Here is a 22,655-nt window from a genome sequence, read left to right on the forward strand (position 1 = left end):
TTGATATAACTCTTAGGTGTTGTAGGGTCCGCGGATATAATTTGGACTTGATTTATGAAACATCTACCCTCTTCTGTTGTGGTTATACACAAAGCATTTTCACACTGTACTTTTTGCCTTTTTTATCTTACCACCCTGCAATCAGAATTTATAATCATGTTGTTTCTCTTGGCTAAGTTCGGAAAACAGAAAAACAACAGAATGTCGTGGTCAAACTGTTCTCTTCAGCCAGTATGCCGTTATACCCAACCAATGTGTTATTTCCTTTTATGCCAGAAAGGTTCATTTTACTTTCCAGAAGATGTCAGCAGATTTCGGCCAAATGATTTTTAAACCTTCTCTTGTGTTTACTATAACTCCCAGGTGTTTTGCGAGGCAGTCGGGCAGAGTCCAGCTGTAGACCTTGGTCACTCTGAACTGGATCAGTTGCACTGATTGCACAAGTGATTGACCAGATTAAAGAGTCTACTGTGATCCCCCATAGTATTGCTGAGGGACGGCTGCCATTGGCTGAAATAGGCGAGAGGGAGGGTTACGTCTCTGTACAGTCTGTTTATCAGTATTCCCTTTATCTCTCCTGTCATTTGGTGGATCTTGCTGTTTTATTCTCCGTAGTCCAGAGACCTGTATTAAACTGTATTAAATTGTATAGATTGTGCAAAAAGGTGAATGTCGCATAGCAGAAGAGAAAAGCTATTCCTTACAGATGACAAAGTGATTTAAAATGTATAAAAGACATTGAGAAACAAAGTTTAGGGGGATAAATGTAATATTTTGTTTGTAATTACTATTTTTTTGTTGGAAGAGGGCTACTGGATAAAGAATCATCTGTAATAAAGTAATTTTAATATTTCTTTGTCCCATGGTGTTTTTTGTGTAGGAGCATGACAACATGCTTAAAAAACCTTCAACCTAAATACTTGAATTCTTTTATACTGTTTGTCATAAATGACTAGGGTATTATAATACATTTTAAATTGATGGTGTTACTCTTTGACATGTATTTGACTTTAAACTGCTTGTTTAATTTGCCTGAAAACTTGTTGCTTTATTAATGGAGTAAATTACCCTTTTATAAAATATTGTTGGAATTTCAAAAGAGTGAAGCCATGTTCCGAGACCATGTTATTATCCATCTTTACCAAATGTCATGCATCATCTTGATGATTTTTACTAAAAACTATTTTTTTTCCTTTTTTTCATCAGTTGTCCACTCTCTTTATTTTGCTGATTTTATTTTCCATTTTAGATTTTATATCGTAGGACTGTACTTTCATTATCTTTAACGTCCATTTAGATCACTTGACAATAACAAGGAAAAACCTTGTTGTCCAAAGTCTCTGCAGATCTCAACCATCTCTTCTTCCTCAGCGTGTGTAAGACCTCTTCCAGGTGAAGTTCCTTTCCTCTGCCTCCACACTGCTCTCTTCAGGTGCCTGCAGTCTTTGCCTCCTCACCATGTTGGCTCGCCTCCTGCGAGGGTTGTTGCTGGTCCTGCTCCTCTGCCCAGCCTGACTATTTTCTCCTAGTGGACCATCCAGTCTCACCCCATCCCTCTCCTCCCCTTTCAGGAAATCAGCCACTACTCTGAAGTACTCCAGAACTGCGATATGACTCCAGTTACTATCCTCCACCTCTTCATTTCCAGTCCTCCCTCCCTCCATCTCTTCTCGGCCCTCCAGAGTAAACCCACAGTGCCCTCCCCTGTCTGTCAGCACCAAAAGGAAATATGGATTGCTCTGGAAAAGGGGAAGGGGCAATGTTGAGGCGGGCGGGAGGAGAGGATCGTCACGGCTGCGGATACAGAGTACAGGGACCGCCACCTCATCTGCATCTCTCAGTGGTTCGTTCCTCTCCCAGTAGGTGTCCCAGTCATTGGCTGGGTAAGCCCTCTCGCCCAGTGCCCAGGCCACTGAGGGTGCCAGGCCCCGCGGGGAAATGGATCCTGAGTTCAGTCCAGAATTTAGAGTGCTTACTGGAGGTCTGGGGGGCCTCTGCTGAAGCTTGGTTGAAGAGCAGGAGAGAGTTTCCTCAAAGTCTCTGAGTGAGGAACAGCTGAGGGCCCGATCCACATCCAGGACTCCTCTGAAGGAACTTGCATATCTTATGCGCCATTTACAGAAAGAAAACACAAGTTTGAAAAATCCTGCCCATATTTCAATCATGTTATTACTACTATTAATACATTTTCATTTTGCTTTAATTTCTCTTACCTACTGAGCTGCAGTTTCCGGTGAAACAACACCCCCCAGCGATAGATAGGAGGCATGGCTGTTTCAAACCACAGTTGTCCCTGGAGTACAGGTGAGATGGCTGCAGCCGCTGTCAGGTGTGAACTTGATCCACACTCCCCCAAGTAGGAAAGAAGAATCCCTGAGCCTGAACCCTCACTCACTGCAACCATTACAGAGGACGGATGCCGGCTGTGGACATAAGCCACTGCCTGAAAATGAAAGACATCAAAGATCGCCATCATTGTCAGGTAAAATAAAGTCATTGAATGAACAAAATGTCGATTTTAGTCATGCTAACAGCATGGATGGATGGTCTGTCGGTCAGTCCACCACTTTTGTTGAGAAGTATCTCAACAACCTTTTGATGGATTGAAATTCTGTACCGACATTCATGGTCTCCAGAAGATGAAACCTAATGACTTTGGTAATCCCTTAACATTTCATATAGCGCCATCATCAGGTCATCAGGTTAGTTTTTCCAACACCTGCAAAACTAATGACTTTCTCATCAGCCACAGCTGTGCTTATGTTTAGTGATAATTAGCATTGTTAGCATGCTAACACGCTAATATTATATGATGAATGTGGTATTTGTCATTGTGAGCATTTTAGCATGCTGACCTTAGCTTCTGGCATGGCTGTAGATATTTTATTTGCTTAAAACTGTATTTTTTGCATTGTTTTTGTTTGTTTTATTTGGATCCCCATTAGCTTCAGCATCAGCTAAAAGCTATTCTTCCTGGGGTCCTACAATCTATCATGTGACAATACAATTTACAACATCACATTACACACCATACACACAAGACATTACTTCACATTTCACAACATTTGAAAATACAAATCATATTTTACAGTTAACACAGTAATCACACAAACAAAAATAAATAAAAAAAATTAAATGAAAATTACACTACTCCGAATAGATCCATTTAAAAAATAATATGTAACGGAAAAGCCCTATATTGAAATCTTTTTTAAATTGATGTTAAATATTGAATTCTCTTTGAAGGTAATATATCTTAAGTGATTTTTTAAAACCATACTGAGTGTTTTGTTGTTTGATAATATTTGGGAGAGAGTTCCATTCACACATTGCTCTATACCTCACTGAACGTTGAATTGATTTGGTTTTCACTTTAGGTAAAATAAAACTACCTCCTACTGCATGCCTCGTTGGATAATAATGTGCATCAATACTAAAAGATAATTTTGTATATAAAATAAAAGGTGTTTTATTTGTTGTAACATTATATAAAAAAACCATTAGTGAATACACCAATCTATTTTTAACTTTAAACCATGAGAGGTTTTCATGCATTTTATCAACATTAGATTTAAACCCACATGAGAGAGCCACACGTGCCGCTTTATTCTGAATCACTTGTAGTTTCTTTATATTAATTGCTGAAGTGCTGGACCAAACCACAGAACAGTAATCAAGGTGTGAAAAAAATAAAGCATAAAGTACTTGTTTAACGGTCTGTGGTGTAAAATGTTTTGCGCACCTTTTAATAACAGACAAAGTGTTGCCCATTTTAGTTACCAGTTTCTGAACATGTCTATCCCAAGACAATCTGTTATCAATCATCACTCCCAAAAGTTTAACCTCTTCTCTTTGCTCCACAAAATTTTGCTCTATACGGAGTTCAAGTTTCGGTTTGGAACGTAAAGAAAAATGAGTTCCAACCACTAAACACGTAGTTTTAGATACATTAAGAATTAATTTGTTACTCCTTATCCAGTCCACAACTGACTGCAGCTCTCTCTGTAGTTTTATATTTAAATCACCAATATCTGGTCCTGCTAAATATTGTCTATTGCAGTGGTTGTCAAACATTTTCACGACAAGGACCCCTAAACTGACACAAATCAGACCACAGACCCCATTTTGATAAGTTTTTGTTTTAGATGTTTTGACCAAAATAGTCATATATTATGTCACTGTGTTACTAATGGATGGAATTATAATGAAAATAAATTATTCTCCCTTTGGCTACGGCCCCCCTGGTACCCCCTGTAGGACCCCCTGGGTCACTTTGAGAACCACTCGTCAATTGGATAAAAAAAAATAAAAAAAAGAAAGCTGCAAAAAATGGTAGTTACGGTATGTATTAATCTGTTGATTCTTTTTTATTATTTGCTCAAACATAAAAAATAGCAAATGATGTCAATCACAAGAGAGCAAAGTGGTGTCTTTAAATTACTTATTTTATCCAACCAGCAGTCCAATACCCAAAGGTATTCAATTTACAATGATATAAAACAAATCGTCACATTTAGACTATTAAATATTGGACATTTTGCTTAATAAATCACTGAATATGATTGATCAAAAATGTTGGCAATTCATTGTATTATTGTATCATGACAAATGTAAAATAGTCTCATAAAATCATGATCTAAAAAAAAAAACGTTTAGACCTGCCATCTTTCTATACCTGCTCAAGATCAGCTTGGTCTCCAAACTCAGTCAGTCGCGCTGTGGTCAGTGGGCACCCCGCTGTGCCTCGAGCATGAAACACCACCACATAAAAGCCCTGACGCATGGCCTGATGGCACAGCACCTTTAGGTGGGGAGTCATCCCTCCCCAGGACTCTGGTATGAGGAGGAGGACAGGAGGCGTTGTGGTGAAGCAGCCTAGCGCCTTTCCCCCTGACTGATGCTCCTTCCTCCCGACCACCTCACCCAGTCTTGTTCCCACAGCCCAATCCAGAGCCAAAATACCCCCGTCTCTTAGTAACAGATTGTCTCTAGTGAACTGTAACGTGTCTTTATGTTGTCCACACAGCAGGCTGGACAGAGTCTGGAGGTGGGGGTCTCCCCTGGGCCAGGAGGCAAGTCTCGGCCTGGCCAGAGAGCCACAGTGCCGAAGCAGATATTTGGCCAGTGCAGTGGGTTTGTAGATGAGCCTGGGACTATCTGAGGTCTGACCTGACCCGGACAAAATATCTATTTCTGGTGATTCGGTCTCCTTGGTCCATGTTCTTATATTCCTGTCTAGTGGCAGCTCCAGGATCAGGCAAATAAAGACCCAGAGTCTCCAGCCTGCAGCCCTTACAACCAGCCTTGTCCAACAACGTACCCTGGGTACGTGCAGAGACAGGAGCAGTAGCATTGATGGGAGCAAACAGAACAAATAATTCCATGCAAATGATGCCATTGGTAAATACAGGATATTGTAGTTTAACATAAAATCCAATGTTTTCTCTAGGAAGTGTTGCTGTGATTTCCTCAAAAACATCTGACCCACATATTTTACAAACTCCTGCCTCGTTGCTTCATGTACCAGTGTGAAATTCTTGCCTTATAAGTTGATCGATGTTTTTTTATAGTCGTCTTCTTTTTCCAGTTTGTTAAGAAGAGTAAAAAGGAGTCTTCAACAATTGGCGTACAAAGAAACACAAAATAGAGAACTAGAGGAAAGAGTGAGTTAGGTAAAGTGTGGTCTCCAACTCCTGCTGTTGCTCGATCTCCCCGACCCTTTCTCCTCCCTCCATAAATCATTTACTGCAAGCACAAACTCAGATAGAAACTGAGTAAACACATGCCACATACATCTGACCCATTAATGTTTAAATGATTATAGTCTTTGACCTTGTTCTTTACTTCTTCTTGTTTTTTACTTCTTTAGAATAATGTTTGGATTGCTGATACAGCAGTCCTTGTACATTTTCCTTTGACGTCTTTATCCTATATCTAACTATATAAAGAGGTCTTAAATTAATATTGCATTCTTATCCCTTTTCAAATTGGTTGGAAGGGAATATTGTCTATTTTGTCATGATTTACAAAACTTACTTTACCCCGAGCAATTTTTAGGACCGATGCACTTGTGATTCAAGATTTCTGTATTGAACTGTTTGTGAGTTGCATCAGATTGCTTCATTTGACACAATGAGTAACACTGAGTTCTCCTCTATCAGTCCTGTAGCACATGATTCTTATCCCATCAGCTGCTGCTGTTGCGTAGTCTAACTGCAAAAACATGTTTCTCACACAACTTTCACCTTCATGTTAAGTGAAAATGAAAGAATTCAAACAGACAACGGGTATATTCAGATGTTAAATACAGAGAGAGCCACACATTTTGATAGCTGTAATAGCATAACCTTTAGAAGATAGATCTGTCTATAGAGCAATAACAGCTCACAATATTTGGTCAATAACTGAAATTCCTAATCAGGTCACATAATGTGGTGTTAGAGGTGCAATCACAAAATAAGTATTCCTTCATTAAAATATAAAATTGTGATTTTATGTTTTAGTTTATAAATAATTTTAAAAATCTCTCTCACACCTTTTTATGTGGAGATCAGAGAATATTTTTTTCTTTAAAAAAATGTTACAAGTAACTAGGCCTATTATGTGAGGATCATAAACAACTAATAATGATGAGTAAACTGCATGTAACAGTATGAGGCTGCTAGCTTTTATAATAACAAGTTGATTAACGTGGAACTACATCATCTAGTGGAAACAACATGGAGGAAAAGTTGTGATGTCACAAATCATGTTCATACATGCATGCCTTAAACCCAGATTTAAAGTGACATAGATAGATAGATAGATAGATAGATATTTAAGAAGCTCAAGCTACTTTGCTTTCCCTCTGAATAAGACCATTCAAAAATCTAAATTTCTAAAAGTGTTTCACGTTGTAGACCTACGCGAGTAACCGGGAATGGGAGTGTTGTCCTCTATCAGTCCTGTACTATTAATTTGTACTGTTGCACAAGGCTCTTATTATGATAAGAGCCTTCGTGTGTTGATTTCAGTTTAAAAAATATGAGTAGCCGACAATGGGAGTATTGTCCTCTCAGTTCTTTTTTCCTTTATTGAACTGTCAGTGAGTTGCATCAGATTGCTTTGAAAACTTGCATTTGACACAAATGAGTAACACGGAGTTCTCCTCTATCAGTCCTGTAGCACATGATTCTTATCCCATCAGCTGCTGCTGTTGAGTACTCTAACTGCAAAAACATTTGTTTCTCATTTGTTTCTCACACAACTTTCACCTTCATGATAAGTGAAAATGAAAGAATTCAAAGAGACACCGGGTATATTCAGATGTTAAATACTGAGAGAGCCACACATTTTGATAGCTGTAATAGCATAACCTTTAGAAGATATCTGTCTATAGAGCAATAACACCTCACAATATTTGGTCAATAACTGAAATTCCTAATCAGGTGACATAATATGATGTTAGATGTGCCACTACACAACAAACTGCAATCACAAAATAATTATCATCAAGATATAAAATTGTGATTTTATGTTTTAGTTTATAAATAATTACTCTGTGATTTGTTGTCCTCTGTAAGTCCTGTACTGTTAAATTGTACTGTTGCACATACTATCATCTGCTGTCAGGTACATTAACTGCTAAAGGAGGTTTCTCAACCAACCTGTCATCATGAGCAGTGAAAGTAAAATAATTCAAAAGGACACAGCTACAAGCTCTGTAACCTTATAGCGGCAGTAAATCCAGTTTGCACCTGCATGTTTTCTGCCTGCGATGTTTATTATGATAAGTGCCTGCGTGTGTTGTTTTCAGTTTTAAAAATATAAGTAGCCGACAATGGGAGTATTGTCCTCTCAGTTCTTATTTTTTTCCTTTATTGAACTGTAAGTGAGTTGCATCAGATTGCTTTGAAAACTTGCATTTAAAATAATAATAATAGTTTAAATTTTTTAGCCCCTTTCAGGAGACCCAAGGACACTTCACATATACATGAAGGCAGAACAAGCTAGAAACCATCTTGCTATAGGATCACACCAGCAACAATGCCAAATCGCACAAAGGGCATGATGAGCCCCCCCCCCCTTTGCCTGTTGTACAGGTGGCAATGCACTCAATGTCTATTCCTGCTAGTGGTGGCCCCACAGGGCAGTGGCTGTATGTCCTTCTTTCAGGCTGTGCCCGACAGGCTCCCATGGGTCAAGACCCGGCCACCAGACCCTTGTTGGCAAGCTTCCCTCCCTGGCTCTACATGGATGCCCTGGTTTCCCTATTGCGGGCGAGGTGCTGCAGCACCTTTTTGACTGATTAATGGGATCTGTGAATAACTCTTAATCTCAATCTCAATCTCTCAATTTACCTTGGGAGACACTACACAGCTCCTGGGGGTCTTAGGGAAACACAAACCCCTTCAACACGATAAGATGGCAATTCTTGGAGAGCCAAGTGAATTAACAGTCAGCAAATCACACTTCTGAGCGGAGGGGGGCTTTAATTATCCTGAAGTCTACTGTGATTTTTTTACTAACAGCTATTATACCTATTTGCTAATGCAGCATGTGCATGTTTGGCATAAAGTGTTTGGATTGTGTTGTGAGTGTTGTGCTACGTCCTGCCATGCCCTCCTATGCCCTGCTATGACCCAGCAGTTCCCTGCTTCGTCCTGAACTACTACAATGGATAATGGAACTAGTCCTAGTTGCATTATCTTTATTGTTACTATTATTGCCCCTGTTCATCACACCCCCAACCGGGACCAGCAGATGCCGGCCCACCAAGAACCTGGGTCTGTCCGAGGTTTCTGCCTAAAAGGAAGTTTTTCCTCACCACTGTTGCACGAAATGCTTGCTCTTGGGGGAATTATTGGAATTGTTGAGTCTTTGTAAATTATAGAGTGTTGTCTAGACCTACTCTATCTGTAAAGTGTCTTGAGATAACTCTTGTTATGATTTGATACTATAAATAAAATTGAATTGAATTTAAAAAAAGTTTCTTTTCCACAAGGAGTTTTGAGTACCAATGCACTTTTGATTGATATACTGACGAGTTTTTTTTGTATTGAACTGTTTGTTAGTTACATCCAATTGCTTTGAAAACTTGCATTTAAAAATGATGAATGTTACTAAACTTACTCTGCAGCGCTGTAGAGATACGTCTGGCAATGCAAAACTAGTGCAATCTACTTTTCTTTGCAGTTGAATAAGAGGTTTTAATATTCTAAATTTCTAAAAGTGTTTTCAGTTGTAGAGATATGCGATTAGAATGTGAGTATTGTACTTTGTCAGTCCTTTCATTGTACTGTAGTATATACCATTACATTAACTGCAAAAACAGGTTTCTCACACAATCTGTCATCATCAGAAGTGAAAATGAAAGCATTCAAACAGGCACAGCAGAAAGCTTTGTCACCTTATAGGAGCAGTACATTTTTTAGCATCCAGTTCTGCATGTTTCTGCTTGCAACGGTTGACTGATCAGTGCTTTATCCACAGCCCCTATTATGGCCAGTATCTCATGTTGTTATCATGCCAAGGCCACAGGTCAAACCCATCCAGCACACCAATGACTCCACCCTGAACATTGAGCATTATAAATTAAGTCGTCAGAATAGATAGTCTACCAGACAACATCAAGACCTAAGGTACAGTATAGTCATATCTGATTATTATTAGTAATGTAAAGAAATTGACATAAACCTAAAAGCTATATTTTCATATTAAAAAATAATTTAGTCTTAATTTTAAATTCAACGTCAATTGACCAGAAAGCCAAATGCAAATTACATTTTTATGTGTATTTTGTGTAAATGTAAAATAAAAGTTATACAAATCTGTGAGCTTCTTTTTTTTAAGTGCTGGAGGGAAATCCTGTTTTGTTGTGGTAAAAATGGTTCAGTGTGTTTCATCCAGTTCTATGCAAAGGTTTGTCAGCTTGAGAGCAAACTATATATCTATTTACCAGATTTGTTTGTAAAGTTTATATTACATATTACCAATTTGTTTTGTATTTTTACCAATTAAATTTTTTTACAATTATTATTAAGAGGAAACCTGACTGGTTCTAGATCAAAGGTCAGGGGAAACCAACATCTTCAGGGATCATCCTCTTGGGATAAATGAAGAACCCTAACACATTTCATTGCAGTTAGATTTGTAGTTAAATCTCTCGACTGGTTATTGAAAAACAGTGTGTTCTCATAAGCCATCTATCTATCTCTTTAACAGGTTGTATAGCCATGTCTGGGGTGGCAGCGTTGTGTCTCCTACTTCTGCAGACTGGAGCCTTCGGGTTTCGTATAAAACCATTTAAGATAATAGACAGAGACTCTCTGTTTCATGAGGAAATAACTGAGAGAGCGATCTTAAATGTCACTGCGCAGGTGTGCCGTGCTCTGGCCCTGGCTGAGGGCAAAGACTTCACTTTTCCTGTAAGGATTAATTTTAACCAAATTATATTGGAGTTTTTATTTCAAATGATCAGTGCCTGTGTTATTAATAAATATTATTTATTATTAATACTATAAATGTTGTGTGTGTCCACAGCCTTTGACTCCTAATGCTGTTTCTGCTGCATGTGAAGCATCAAAATCATCCAAAAGCTTTTGCAAAGCCATCAAATTAATCCAAAAAAAGAATCGTGGAGTAGACCTGTATAGTTCCGGCCTGCCGCCCTACCACTTTGACGATGAAACATTTTCAGAGGGAAGGAATATCATCACAGACGGATTATCAGCTGTGAAGGCCAGTAACAAGCAAGAAAACTTTGAGGCAGCGAGAGAACAACTGGGAAAAATCTTACACCCTTTACAGGTACTTTTTACTGTTCGTTTTGTTTCCATTATAGTTTCTGACAAATGTTACACTTCAAAACTTACACTCATGTTCAGCAAGCAGCACAACAATGTAATACCATAGTGTTGGCAGGTTGATTTCAAAATTGTATGCACTGCAGTTTATTTAATTATTTAACAGCCTATTGAAGAGAACAGCTTTGTTCTGGTAAGTGCTCTTGGTAGTAGGAGGTGTAAGAGCGATGCTGCTATTATGTTGTAAATATTTAACCTGTCTACTTTTTTAAATAATAGGATTTCTACAGTCATAGTAACTGGGTGGAAATGGGAAACAAACTTCCGAACTCCAATCTGATCAGATCCTTAACCAGCATTGGTAACATAGCAGGTAAAGTGATTTTTAAGGATTAAGTTCTTCATTTACCATTTGCACAACAATTAGACTACATGGAAGTAGTCCTTGGCAATGAAAAGCACGCTCCAACAATGCTAATTAAGTATAAGAAAGAGAAGGAAGACCACACAACAAAATGATCTAAACACTAAGTAGTGAGAATGGGGTATACCAGTTAACATAATAAAATATAAAATAATGCAATATAAAGAGATCCTCTAAAGATCAACTACACGGGCAGCGGAAAGGAAATGGCGGAAATCTAAAAACCCTGATGATCTGCTTACCTATCAGTCTCTTCTTTCCTCCTTTGCTGCCTCCATTTCTGCAGCAAAAAGCTCTTTTTATCAAACCAATATTGAATCCTCTTTCTCAAACCCCAAAAAACGTTTTTCCATCTTCTCTAACCTGCTATATACCCCCAGTCCACCTCCTCCCTCCTCCCTCCTACCAACCCACTTTGTCAACTACTTTGTAAAAAAGATAGATGACATACGCTCTTCCTTCTCCACCACACCTCCTGAAATCACCTTACCATCCATCACATCAAGTACTCTTTGTTCTTTCACCCCTCTATCTCCAAATCAAATTCTTACTTTGATTACCTCTGCCCGTCCAACCACCTGCCCACTGGATCCTATCCCTTCTCACCTTCTCCAGTCCATTGCACCTGACCTTCACCCTTTCCTTACTAATCTCATTAACATCTCCTTGTCAACTGGTTGTTTCCCCAATGCCCTTAAAAAGGCAAGAGTGACCCCACTACTGAAACTCAAATAGCGGCACGTATCTCGGCCTGTCTGACTGACATCTCTTCTTGGATGTCCGCACACCATCTGAAACTCAACCTTGACAAGACTGAGCTCCTTTTCCTTCCAGGGAAGGGCTCTCCTACCCAAGACCTGACTATAACAATTGACAACTCTGTGGTAGTCCCCACCCAGACTGCTAAAAACCTGGGTGTAACACTTGACGACCAACTGTCTTTCACTGCTAACATTGCTGCAACCACCCGATCGTGTAGATACATGCTGTATAACATCAGAAAGATATGTTCCCTTCTAACGCAGAAGGCGTTCTGGTTCAGTCTCTAGTCATCTCACGTCTAGACTACTGCAACTCCCTCCTGATTGGCCTGCCTGCATGTGCCATCCGACCTCTGCAGCTCATTCAGAACGCAGCAGCTCGACTTGTCTTCAACCTCCCCAAGTTCTCTCACACTACACCGCTCCTCCGCTCTCTTCACTGGCTACCAATTGCAGCCCGCATCCGCTTCAAGACACTAGTAATTACATACAAGGCCATGAACGGATCAGCCCCAGCTTCCCTCCAGGACATGGTCAAACCATATACCCCAACCCGCTCACTTTGCTCTGCATCAGCCAAACTGCTTGCTGCCCCCTCACAGCGAGGGAGAAGTAATCACTCAACCAAATCCTGACTGTTCACTGTCCTGGCTCCCAAATGGTGGAATGAGCTCCCTATCGACATCAGGATGGCTGACAGCCTACACATCTTCTGCCGAAGGCTAAAAACACATCTCTTCCGACTACACCTCGGATAAAAAAAAAAAAAAAAAACTCTTAAACCTGCACTTTCATATGTCTCTTTGTAGCTTTGCTTATTTAAAGCTAATGTACTTGCACTTACTACTTGTTGTCTCGAGTTTGTACCTTCAAAGTTGAAAGCACTTAATTGTAAGTCGCTTTGGATAAAAGCGTCAGCTAAATGACATGTAATGTAATGTAATGTAATGTCAGGATGTGTGTTTGCTGTGTTACAGAAACAAAAGAAGCAAAGATTAGGAAAGATAATGATAGGATTAGAGAGATTATTTTACAAAAGAAAACCCTGATAAAAATGTTTTTTTCCCACAGCTAAAAGCAGAGCAACCTGTCGCAACTGTAATGGTAATGACTGCAGTAACAACATTTTGGAGGATATCCTACAGGAAAAGATACTTACCTCGGGATATTTTCATTTCGGGCTTTTTCCCACCAAACCAAAAGGTGAATTACCTTGATCTTCCTGCTTACCTAAATAATTGTATTTCATTTATAGTACAGAAATTCCCCACAATGTCCCATCTATTTTTGCACATTATGGGCCCTGTTTTAACGATCTGAAATGCAAGTATGAAACGCAAAACGCAAGTAGCTAGGTGTGGTTTCTATCGTAACAGCTGTGAGCACCTCCTTTATTTTATTTGTGCATTGCAAAATCAGGTGATTTTTATCATCATTTATCATATTCCAGCGTGAAAACACTGCAAAGAGCTAGAGTTAATATGTTGTATAAATTTGGGACATATCTGAAAATGTTTTCCAGTTAATAAAGTTATCCTCTGGGCACTATGTCCATCTAGATATTTTAGTATGGACCAAAGTGGTGGACCAACCGACTGACGGACCATTGTCGCTAGACCGCTATGGCCACGCTGCTAGCGTGGCTAAAAACATACATTGACGCAGTAGATGGTCTCTTACCTGGCTTTTCTCTAAAGAAAATGTATGTTTAAAGCTCTTTAAAACATTTTGTTCATGTTCTGTTTCTAATGCTAAACAGGAAAATGCAGCCATGGAGGTATATTTGATGGAACAAGTTACATCGAACCTAAAGGTGGGATCAACAAAGACAATTTCGGAGCCAGCCACGGACACCTTCACATGACAGCAGCAAACATGGCGATAGCTGCAACCAGTGAGATACTAGAGGACATTCGAGGAGCTGCTGGTGACAAAACATTCCTCCAGTATGAAACCCAGTCTCCATGTTTCAGTTCTGTATACAGAAGGTTTTGAGTTTTTCCATCTTTTTTTAATGTATATCTCTCTCCGTACCGTCAGGATGATGGGAATCTCCAAAGGTAAAGCTCTTTGTTTTGTGATCGACACGACAGGAAGCATGCGTGATGACATTGATGCAGTGAAGACCGTCACTTCCTCTATTATCAACACTAAAGTGGGAACAGAAGATGAGCCCCCAGTTTACATTCTTGTACCTTTCAATGATCCAGGTAGAACCTATGCCCCAAACTCAACTTTACAATCCTGCCTAGTTTTAGTTTTTTTCACTGAAGTAAAGTGATGTTTTCTCTATCAAGTTTATGAATTTACTCTTTATCTGCCTGAATAACTCCAGCAGATTTGTATGTGCTGTCAAGTGCTGTATATTTGTTGGAATATTATAATTGTTCAAATATGTCAGCAATACAATAAGAACAACAACAGTATCTGTGAACCATAAAGTACTCAACAAACGTAAGCACAAGATGAAGAATCAAATCGTTTATTTCTCCTATCCACCTGAACCCCAGATTTTGGGCCACTGATAAGGACTACGGACCCAAATGTCTTTAAGAGGGCTATTAATGCACTTTCTGCAGCCGGTGGAGGAGATTTTCCGGAATTGAGTCTTTCAGGGCTTCAGGTGCTGTGGTGTCTTTGAGACTACTTCAAAATCTGTCTCTGCAAAACTTGATTATAAGAAAAAGTTGAAAGTAAAACTATTGTATCATTGCTTTCCTCTTTTCCTCATCTAGCTGGCTTTAACTGGTGTTCCTCCTAATTCTGAGATCTTCCTCTTCACTGATGCACCTGCTAAAGACCAATACCTAAAAAGCACAGTGATTGCACTCATAGAGCGAACCAAATCAGTGGTAAGTAGCTATTCTTAAGGCTCAATTATACTCCGGAATGGACACGTGAATGGACAGCTGAAAAAAAACAGACGCATAGCTCTATACTCTCCGCTTGGGGGGACCACCTAGCAAAGTGGCGACGCGGACATGTTCGGACAAGTCCACCCTAGTGATGGCGAAAATGAACAAACAAATCTTTTTGAACGTTGACCTTTTAAGGCGCATCCAAAGCCAGAAGCAATTATGACATACACATGCGCTTTGTAATAAATAGAATGTCAGAACTCTCGGAAATCACACCTCCCGTCTCTGTTGTCCAATCTAAAGTTCTGCAGCGTTTGTGGTAACTGGTGCATAGTTACATATTTTAGGTGGTGCAGCACGGTTCTCTCTGCGAGCCTTGCAAGCCATCTCTGCAGCTCTATGCAAACCTTTCTGCAGAAGTCTATATTTCACATGAGAGTTTATAGGCACTTTGAGTGCTGTACTTAGGCACAGCAGTGCATTGGGATGAAAAGTTTTTTTTACAATTCAACCTGAAGAGTTCATGGATCTATATTAAAATTGCATGGCAATCCATCACTGTCACGTCACTGACCATCCCTAGAGCACAAGGTACAAGCATAGTTAAAAATATTAAGTGCATAGCATAACATAAGAACTTTGTTATAACATTATTATAATGACATTATGATAAAATACTAGTCACTTTTGTTATCATTTTATATCATATCACAACTTCCCAATATCTTTTACGGTATATTAATTATGTTACATTTGACACAGTATGTCAAAATTATGACTTTGAGGGCAAAATTAGGAAATAATAAAGTCATAATTAAAAATCTATATTATATTCACTGTTACATTGGCCTTTACCTTGATCACATTGCAGCCAAGGGCAGTGAGCTGAACATGAACTCAGCATTTTTGGCACAATATACTGTATTACATCAGGATTTTTGAATGACATTATATGCAGTCATTACAATATCCAGAGTTTACACTATGGAAATAAAGATATACAAATTTTGGTTTTGTTTTGTGAATTAAATTGTTTTGTTTTTTTCAATAATAAACCACTGTTAAAGACCTTTAATATTATTAAAGCCTCAAATTCTCATCCATCTTTTCTGCTTCTATTCAGGTGAACTTCATGATTACTAATGTACTGGGATTTCGTCGTCGGAAACGGAGTGATGACAGCCAAGAACAAGAACAACAAAACAGTCGGGCGGGGACCTCAGATGACCAGGTGTACAAAGACCTGGCTCAGGTTTCTGGAGGTCTGGCTATTCAAGTCACAAAGAGTGAGCTTCTTATGGCCACTAGCATAATAACAGAGTCCTCCAGCTCCTCTCTGGTATTAACTCTCTCACTGGCCATTACCAATGACTTTTTAGTTCCAAAACAATTCAGTTGTGTCACCAGTTTCATTCAACCCCCTAGGTGACCCTTGTGCAAGCATCCAGGAGTCCAGGAAAGGCTGAAAATTTCACCTTTTCAGTTGATGAGTCAGTAAGAAACCTCACAGTTTACATCACAGGGAGGTCTGTCACCTTTATTCTCATCAGTCCCTCAGGTGATACTTTTTTGCAGATTAAATGAAAATAAAGAAGTTATGTTTATGTTAATAAGCAATAGTTTACAAAAATACATAAAGACAGTAATTTTAAGGGAAAATAGTATGCCATTGTGGTGTATTGGCATAGAAAAGGTATTGTAAAGCCACGTATTAGAAAAATTCCTGATCCTGAACAACTGATCGTAGAAAGTGAAATGTTTCACTGTTGAAATGAATGACCTTTGAACCAGTGTGCTCTCTTTCTTGCCATGGCTTTGCTTTTAGGTAAGATAAGCACTAACACTACAGGATCATTGATTACTGCATCCCAGGCAGTGGGAAACTTCATGACTCTGCAGCTAAAAACACAAGCTGGACTGTGGGAAATTAAAATGGTGTCAACAACATACAGTCCCTACATTCTGAAGGTCGTAGGTAAGAACTCAAAATGATTGTGTGGTTGAATCACATAACTGTAATTTATTAATATTTTAGTTAAAGTCTCGTTTTGCCAGACCTTCCTCCACAGCGCTGCAGAGGAGGGTCTGGCTTGTCACCATAGCATTCCAGGATGGGAGAAAAACGTGCTGTGGTTTATTGGCATTTCTTTAAACCAATCACAATCGCCTTGGGCGGGGCTAAGCGCTGGACGGAGCCCAGTGCCGCTGCAAGATAGATAGTAACCCTTACCTTAAAGGGCTAGTTCATCCAAATGACAAAATGTGAATGCTTTGTTCTGCATGTGGCCTCTTTGGTAGATTTTCCTTCCTTCAACTCAGTGCTTAATTTGTAAAGTGGGAGGTCCCAGAGCGCAGAGGGGGGGTGGATCCGGCGACTCAAAACCGGGGTTGGAGGTAACAGAACAAAAAAATTAAAATGACACTGCCTACGTAGCTTCTCTGACTAAAAATACCTAAACAACGCTGTGTGTACATCAGGGCAATGTTTATTTATATTTCAGAACATGCACTGCATCGGTGCAAAATGTAAAAAAATAAAATAAAATACACTGCAACAATCAATTTCACAAGCATTATCCATTGGACTATTAAATTATCCAAAAAACTTACCGTGGTCTCCACATTCTTGATTGGCAGAAACGTTTTTTGCTTGTTTGGGCTCTGTACTGGCCAGCGTATTTGAACAAGTTAAGCAAACTTTGTTGTCTTTTTGACATTTTTCCCCTGAGTTAAATGAGGCCATAACAGCAATCTCAACCAGCACAAGCGCTTGTGTCACCAGAAGTGCAGCGCCGCGCTGTTGAAGTGTCTCCCCTCCCTCCGTCCTCTCCCCCCTGTCATACCCTGAAAATTCACCTCAAAACGTATCGAAAATGCAAACACAAGATTTTTGTGGAACTTTAATGGGGAATAAAGACTAACAAAACAGATAACAAAATTGAACACTACACAAACAGTAGTTTATTTTTTTCATTTAGGTTATTCATTTTTCCTGGTGACACAGGAGGTGCCGGATTCAATAAAAAAGGTTCTGGATCCAACGTCGGAGGTGCCGGAACATGTTCCGGCGTGTTCCGGCTCAAATTAAGCCCTGCTTCAACTTCTTTTATTTGCAGGTGAAAGTCCCATTGACTTCCTGTTTGACTTTCTGGAGGTATCGCAGGGCCCACTTGGAGGTTTTGATGTTGTAAACAATCGTCCCAGATCTGGTAAAAGAAACAGAATTTTGTGATATTCCAAGTAACGTGATTTACTTCAGCTTATTTTAGTGGTTGTTTTTTTCTGTAGGTGTTAATGGTAGCCTGATTGTGACCGTAATTGGGAGTGACTCCGCCACAGTGACAGAAGTCATTCTGGTTGCCTCATCCGGGTCAGGAGAGGTTAATGGCAGCGTGGAGGCTCAGGGTGGAGGAGACTTCTTAGCTCAGTTTGACAGGATACCAGCAGAGGAGTTTGTGGTGCTTGTGAAGGGGCAGAACAGCAATAGTTCCTCCAGAGCATCCTCAATAATTTTCCAAAGGCAGTCATCCACCAACATCCGAGCATCTACTGTTACTGTTAGTTCTGTAAGTAAAATGCATCAATCTAAAACCAATGAACTATTACTATTAAGATGCCACAGTCTTTTAAATATGACTATAAAGACTGTACCCTTCTTTTTTAGCCTGATTCAAACAGCGTCTTAGTACCAGGAACACCTCTTTCAGTTCCCTTCTCTGTGATGACGAGCAGCGCAGGAGGAAACTTCACCATCCAAGCTACCAATGACCAAGGTTTTAATTCAACTTTCCCATCCAATTTAATCCTGGAAACTGGAGGGAGTGCTAATGGTACAGTGAACCTCACGGCACCTTCTAACACCCCGTCTGGTACAGTCGTCACCCTGACTGTTGAGGCCGTAGCTCCTGGAAGCACAGACACCAACTATGTTGTGCTGCGTTTCACTGTCCTTAAAACGGTAACTCATCACAAATCACATTTCAATAAATATCATATCATTGTGTTTATTGGTTGAATCAACTAATGTAAAACTGACTTTTACCTTTTCTCCTCATAGGTGACTGATTTCACTTCGCCAGTTTGTCAGCTGCTTAGCCTGCAGTCTAACTGCTCTGATAACTGTATTTTATCAACGTGGGAGCTCTCTGTTCAGGTGACTGATGGGGCTGAAGGGACGGGTGTCAACCGCATTAGCCTCAGACAGGGCAACGGGACCTTGAACACCAGCCTGGCTGCTGGTAATGAGAACATAACGCTGGTTTCCTACAATGCATCTTGCTGTTCGCCTGATGTGGAGCTGCTGGTTGTGGATGGAGTGGGTAATGTAGCCTCCTGTTTCTACAGCGTCCTGAAAACAACACCAACAGCCACCAGCAGCCCACAAGCAACCACCAATAGCCCCAGGCCAACTGCGGTAGCTGTTGTGTCTTTGTCTAACAGAGCTGCCCAGTCTCTTTTTCTTTGCTTAGGCATCACAATCCTTGGAATCAACTTACCAATGGGGAACAACTGAGAATTTACACAGTGTGAGGAAGAGTTACAAATTATACTCAGTTACCAGCTATTAGGTCTACATAGCTAAAACTAATGCAATATGATGCAAGTAAGTGCTTGTTTTGTATGAACAACACTAAAAAAACATAAGGATATGTAATTAAGAAGCTAGAAATGCAATATTACATTATTATTATTTAGTGTCAAAGCCCAGAACCATGACACATTACTTGTACCACAATACCATGGTAAAACAGAATATACCATCCATTACAATTAATAAATCACAATATTCTTTGTTATAACTTTGATGATATAAATAGAATTAGCTAGGTAAACCTAATAACCTGGCAAATACACAACTGGGTGATTTACTGTTGAACCGAAATATTAATCTATGTAATATTAACTACATGTGCTGTATGTATTACATGGTGGTGTCACCACAAAATGATCTTTAAAAGTTGAATGGTGTTTTGAACATTTGATGGTCATGTGAACAAGTCAATTTAATTAAGATATTTCAATCAAGAATCATTTATTCATATTTTGAGTACTACTGCTGATTAAGTTATTACTGTTGTTGATTTGATTATAAAATGTATTTTAACATTTACAATTATATGAACATTTGATGATTAGAAAACATTAATAATGACCCAATAAAGCTAAGAAATGTTATGTCAATCACTGTGGTCCTTTTGGAGAAAGGTGTATGGCAAAAGTATAAAGAAAGAAATGTGCCCTAGCAATGTCAGATTACATTACTTAATAAGAGGGTAACTGTAATTGAGATACCTGCATAATTGATAACAATATCAATACCATTTAATAAACTGGTTTGTGTAGTATTGCTTACAATGAATATAGGTTTAACTTCATCCTAGGAATGCAGCAATAGGTGATTATTAAGCTAGAAACCATCTTCTGCTGGTGTGATGGGATCACACCAGCAACAATGCCAAATCAGACCAAGGGCTTAAAGAGTGTGGGGGGGAAGAATAGTCCAGCCCCTCTCCAGGATTTTGGTTCCAGACCCACTGCGATATATAGAGGTGGTGCCAACTATTTCTAGTTGGTACTCCACCTCCACCTCCTGCACTAGCTCTAGTTCCTCACCCACCAGAGAGGTGATTTTCCATGTCCCTAGAGACTGCAATGCTGAAGTGTACAGATGGAGCAATGTTTGTTAGTAGCAGAGAGACAGTTTAAAGCATAGCTCAGTTAGTCTTTTACATTATGGAGATGACGATTAATGCAGTCACTGTCAAGAGTTTGTTGGAGACATCCCTGTAGCGTAAGGCCCTGTTTAGATGATGACGCTCGCGGGTGAAAACGACAAAATATTTTATCGGATGTGCGTTTTTGGGGCTTAAAAACGCAAAAAAGTGAAACTACCCTTCAGAGTGGAAATCTTAAAAATGCTCCACCGTCGCGTTACCGTCTAAAGAGTAAAAACACACAAGTCTGAAGACAGTGGGGTGGAGAGAGATGAGAAAAATGCATCCAGGTAGTCTGTTGTTACGGATTAGGCTATATAAATTATAGGCTCCTGTTATCTAAAAGATTGAATCACTCAATATTTAAATTATTTCAACAATGTGGATAAGGCTCTTATAGGTTGATGACCATATGTAGGCTATTCATTTAAGCCAGTGTAGGCTACAACGTTGCGGATGAAGAGAAAGAGAGAGAGCGAGTGGCAGCTGCCAGCGGGCAGAGGAGGGTCTGCTTCAGCCTCCGCTGCCCGCTGCCTTTCGCTCTCAAGCAGCGGCTGAAGGGCTGCAAGGGCTCAGGATATTGGTAGTGCTCCCGTGGGTGCTGTGCTGTGACTTATCATGGTCGACTTTGCCGGTCATCATCAGACAAACATGCAATCCACCTCCTTATCTTTCCAGACAAAATTGTCAGCTTTTGTTGTTCGCTTCGACATGTTTTGGTTTCGCGCTACTAGGGAGAAGTAGAAGGAAGGTTCTACATAGGCGCGCAGCCTTGGTGTTGTTGTGTGGCAGTGCCATAGCCGCCTGGCGTGCATACTACATCTAATTTCACACACTTTTGTGTTAACATATGCACACAGATTTCCCCCCCAAAACTCTTTAGATGTAGCCTGACAAGCCAGACCCACATCAAGATGTTGGGTCTGGGAACTCACCACTGACGGAGCTCAATCCTAGGAGTGGGATAAACGGTTGTCTTTCTAATTCCCTCTGCACGCAATAGGATAGCGCTACAACCAGGCAGAGCAACGAAGAAGGTAGCGAAGCTAGTTGATAGGTTAAACTTTAAACTTTTGCCATATCCGGTCGGCAAAACTCCGAACACATCTTCCTTTTTTAAGAATGATTTCTGTGCCGTTCTTTGTTCTTTTCTCAAAGAAAAGCTTAACTTCAAGTCTTCCAGAAGACTGCTGTTCCCAGCAGCAGCAGCCATAAGCCCGCCCACCGACTCTATACACGATGTGATTGGCCTGACCAGATTTAGTTTTTTCCAAGTCAGTGCCTAGACCCCCATGGCTGCAAATTAAATTTGCTGCCGCTAGGGTGCGTCTAGATTTCTAGGCTACTTTAGATCGTTTCCGTCTAAACTTAGCCTAAGTCAGTGGTCCCCAACCTTTTTTCCTTGGTGCCCCCCCCCCCCCTACTCATGTCTAAGAACCCCCCCGAAGTTGAGGTATCTCTCAAGATAGAGCCTTACTTTTCTGTTTTTATAAAGAGGAGTTATCAGCACTTTTACTTTTCTCCACCATGTTTCATTCATAAAATAGTGATGCCGTGGTGGCAGGAAAAACGAGGATGATAGCAGGTACCAGCTGACCTGGTGATGACAGCAAGGGTCCCAGGTTAAGAGGTCCCAGAGGTTTGGCCTACTAAGTAGCCTGCCTACAATTTTAAGCGAGAACAAAATTATATAGTTTTTATACAGACTTTTGTATACATTATATATTCTAGTGTATTATCATAATTTGTTTAACATGTGCAAATATTTGTTTTTACCTCAACCTCAAACCAGATAAAGACTTACGCACCCCCTGTGATCTTTGCCGCCCCCCTGAGGGGTATTACTAGTATTAGTATTACTACGCTAAATCGTGCTGGTGGAGTGCAGCGAATCACTCAACACGCCAAATCAGAGCCAGGGAGTTGGTGTAGAAATACATGGCCCAAACTAGACTTAAAAAAAAGTGCAAAAATAGACATCTGTCTGGCGGGAAACTAAAGCAGTGACAAAATCCTAAATTTCGTGTACACTTGAACAGTTTTTTATTTTTTAGGTAAGCATTTTCTATGTGGTAAAAAGGCATTTTTTCTACTCGCTCCCACAGTACGACATC

At 39.9% G+C, this 22,655-nt stretch overlaps 1 protein-coding gene and 1 long non-coding RNA gene across 2 annotated transcripts; one reads left to right on the forward strand and one right to left on the reverse strand.

Annotated features, from left to right (window-relative positions):
- Positions 1–1,367: 1,367 nt before the first annotated feature.
- LOC114567061 (protein ABHD15) lies at positions 1,368–5,353 on the reverse strand. The gene is made up of 4 exons (XM_028595958.1): positions 4,676–5,353; positions 2,214–2,443; positions 2,005–2,103; positions 1,368–1,890 (listed from the first exon to the last, which is right to left on the reverse strand). The coding sequence occupies exons 1-4, from the start codon at positions 5,351–5,353 to the stop codon at positions 1,368–1,370; spliced, it is 1,530 nt and encodes a 509-aa protein (XP_028451759.1).
- A 12,952-nt stretch (positions 5,354–18,305) lies between these two features.
- Positions 18,306–18,975, forward strand: LOC114566312 (uncharacterized). Its single transcript, XR_003694037.1, has 3 exons — positions 18,306–18,393; positions 18,492–18,785; positions 18,885–18,975. It is a non-coding gene; the product is annotated as an uncharacterized LOC114566312 (long non-coding RNA).
- The last annotated feature ends 3,680 nt before the right edge of the window (positions 18,976–22,655 follow it).

Source organism: Perca flavescens, chromosome 13 (assembly GCF_004354835.1).
Source record: "Perca flavescens isolate YP-PL-M2 chromosome 13, PFLA_1.0, whole genome shotgun sequence".
In the NCBI taxonomy this organism is placed as follows: domain Eukaryota; kingdom Metazoa; phylum Chordata; class Actinopteri; order Perciformes; family Percidae; genus Perca; species Perca flavescens.

Excerpts from the sequence above, each read along its gene's own strand:
- LOC114567061 (XM_028595958.1), bottom strand. The coding sequence starts at position 5,353 with ATGCTACTGCTCCTGTCTCTGCACGTACCCAGGGTACGTTGTTGGACA. Across the intron at positions 2,444-4,675 it reads ACCAAGCTGATCTTGAGCAG|GCAGTGGCTTATGTCCACAG; the intron begins GTATAGAAAGAT and ends TTTCATTTTCAG. Across the intron at positions 2,104-2,213 it reads CGGAAACTGCAGCTCAGTAG|ATATGCAAGTTCCTTCAGAG; the intron begins GTAAGAGAAATT and ends ATGGCGCATAAG.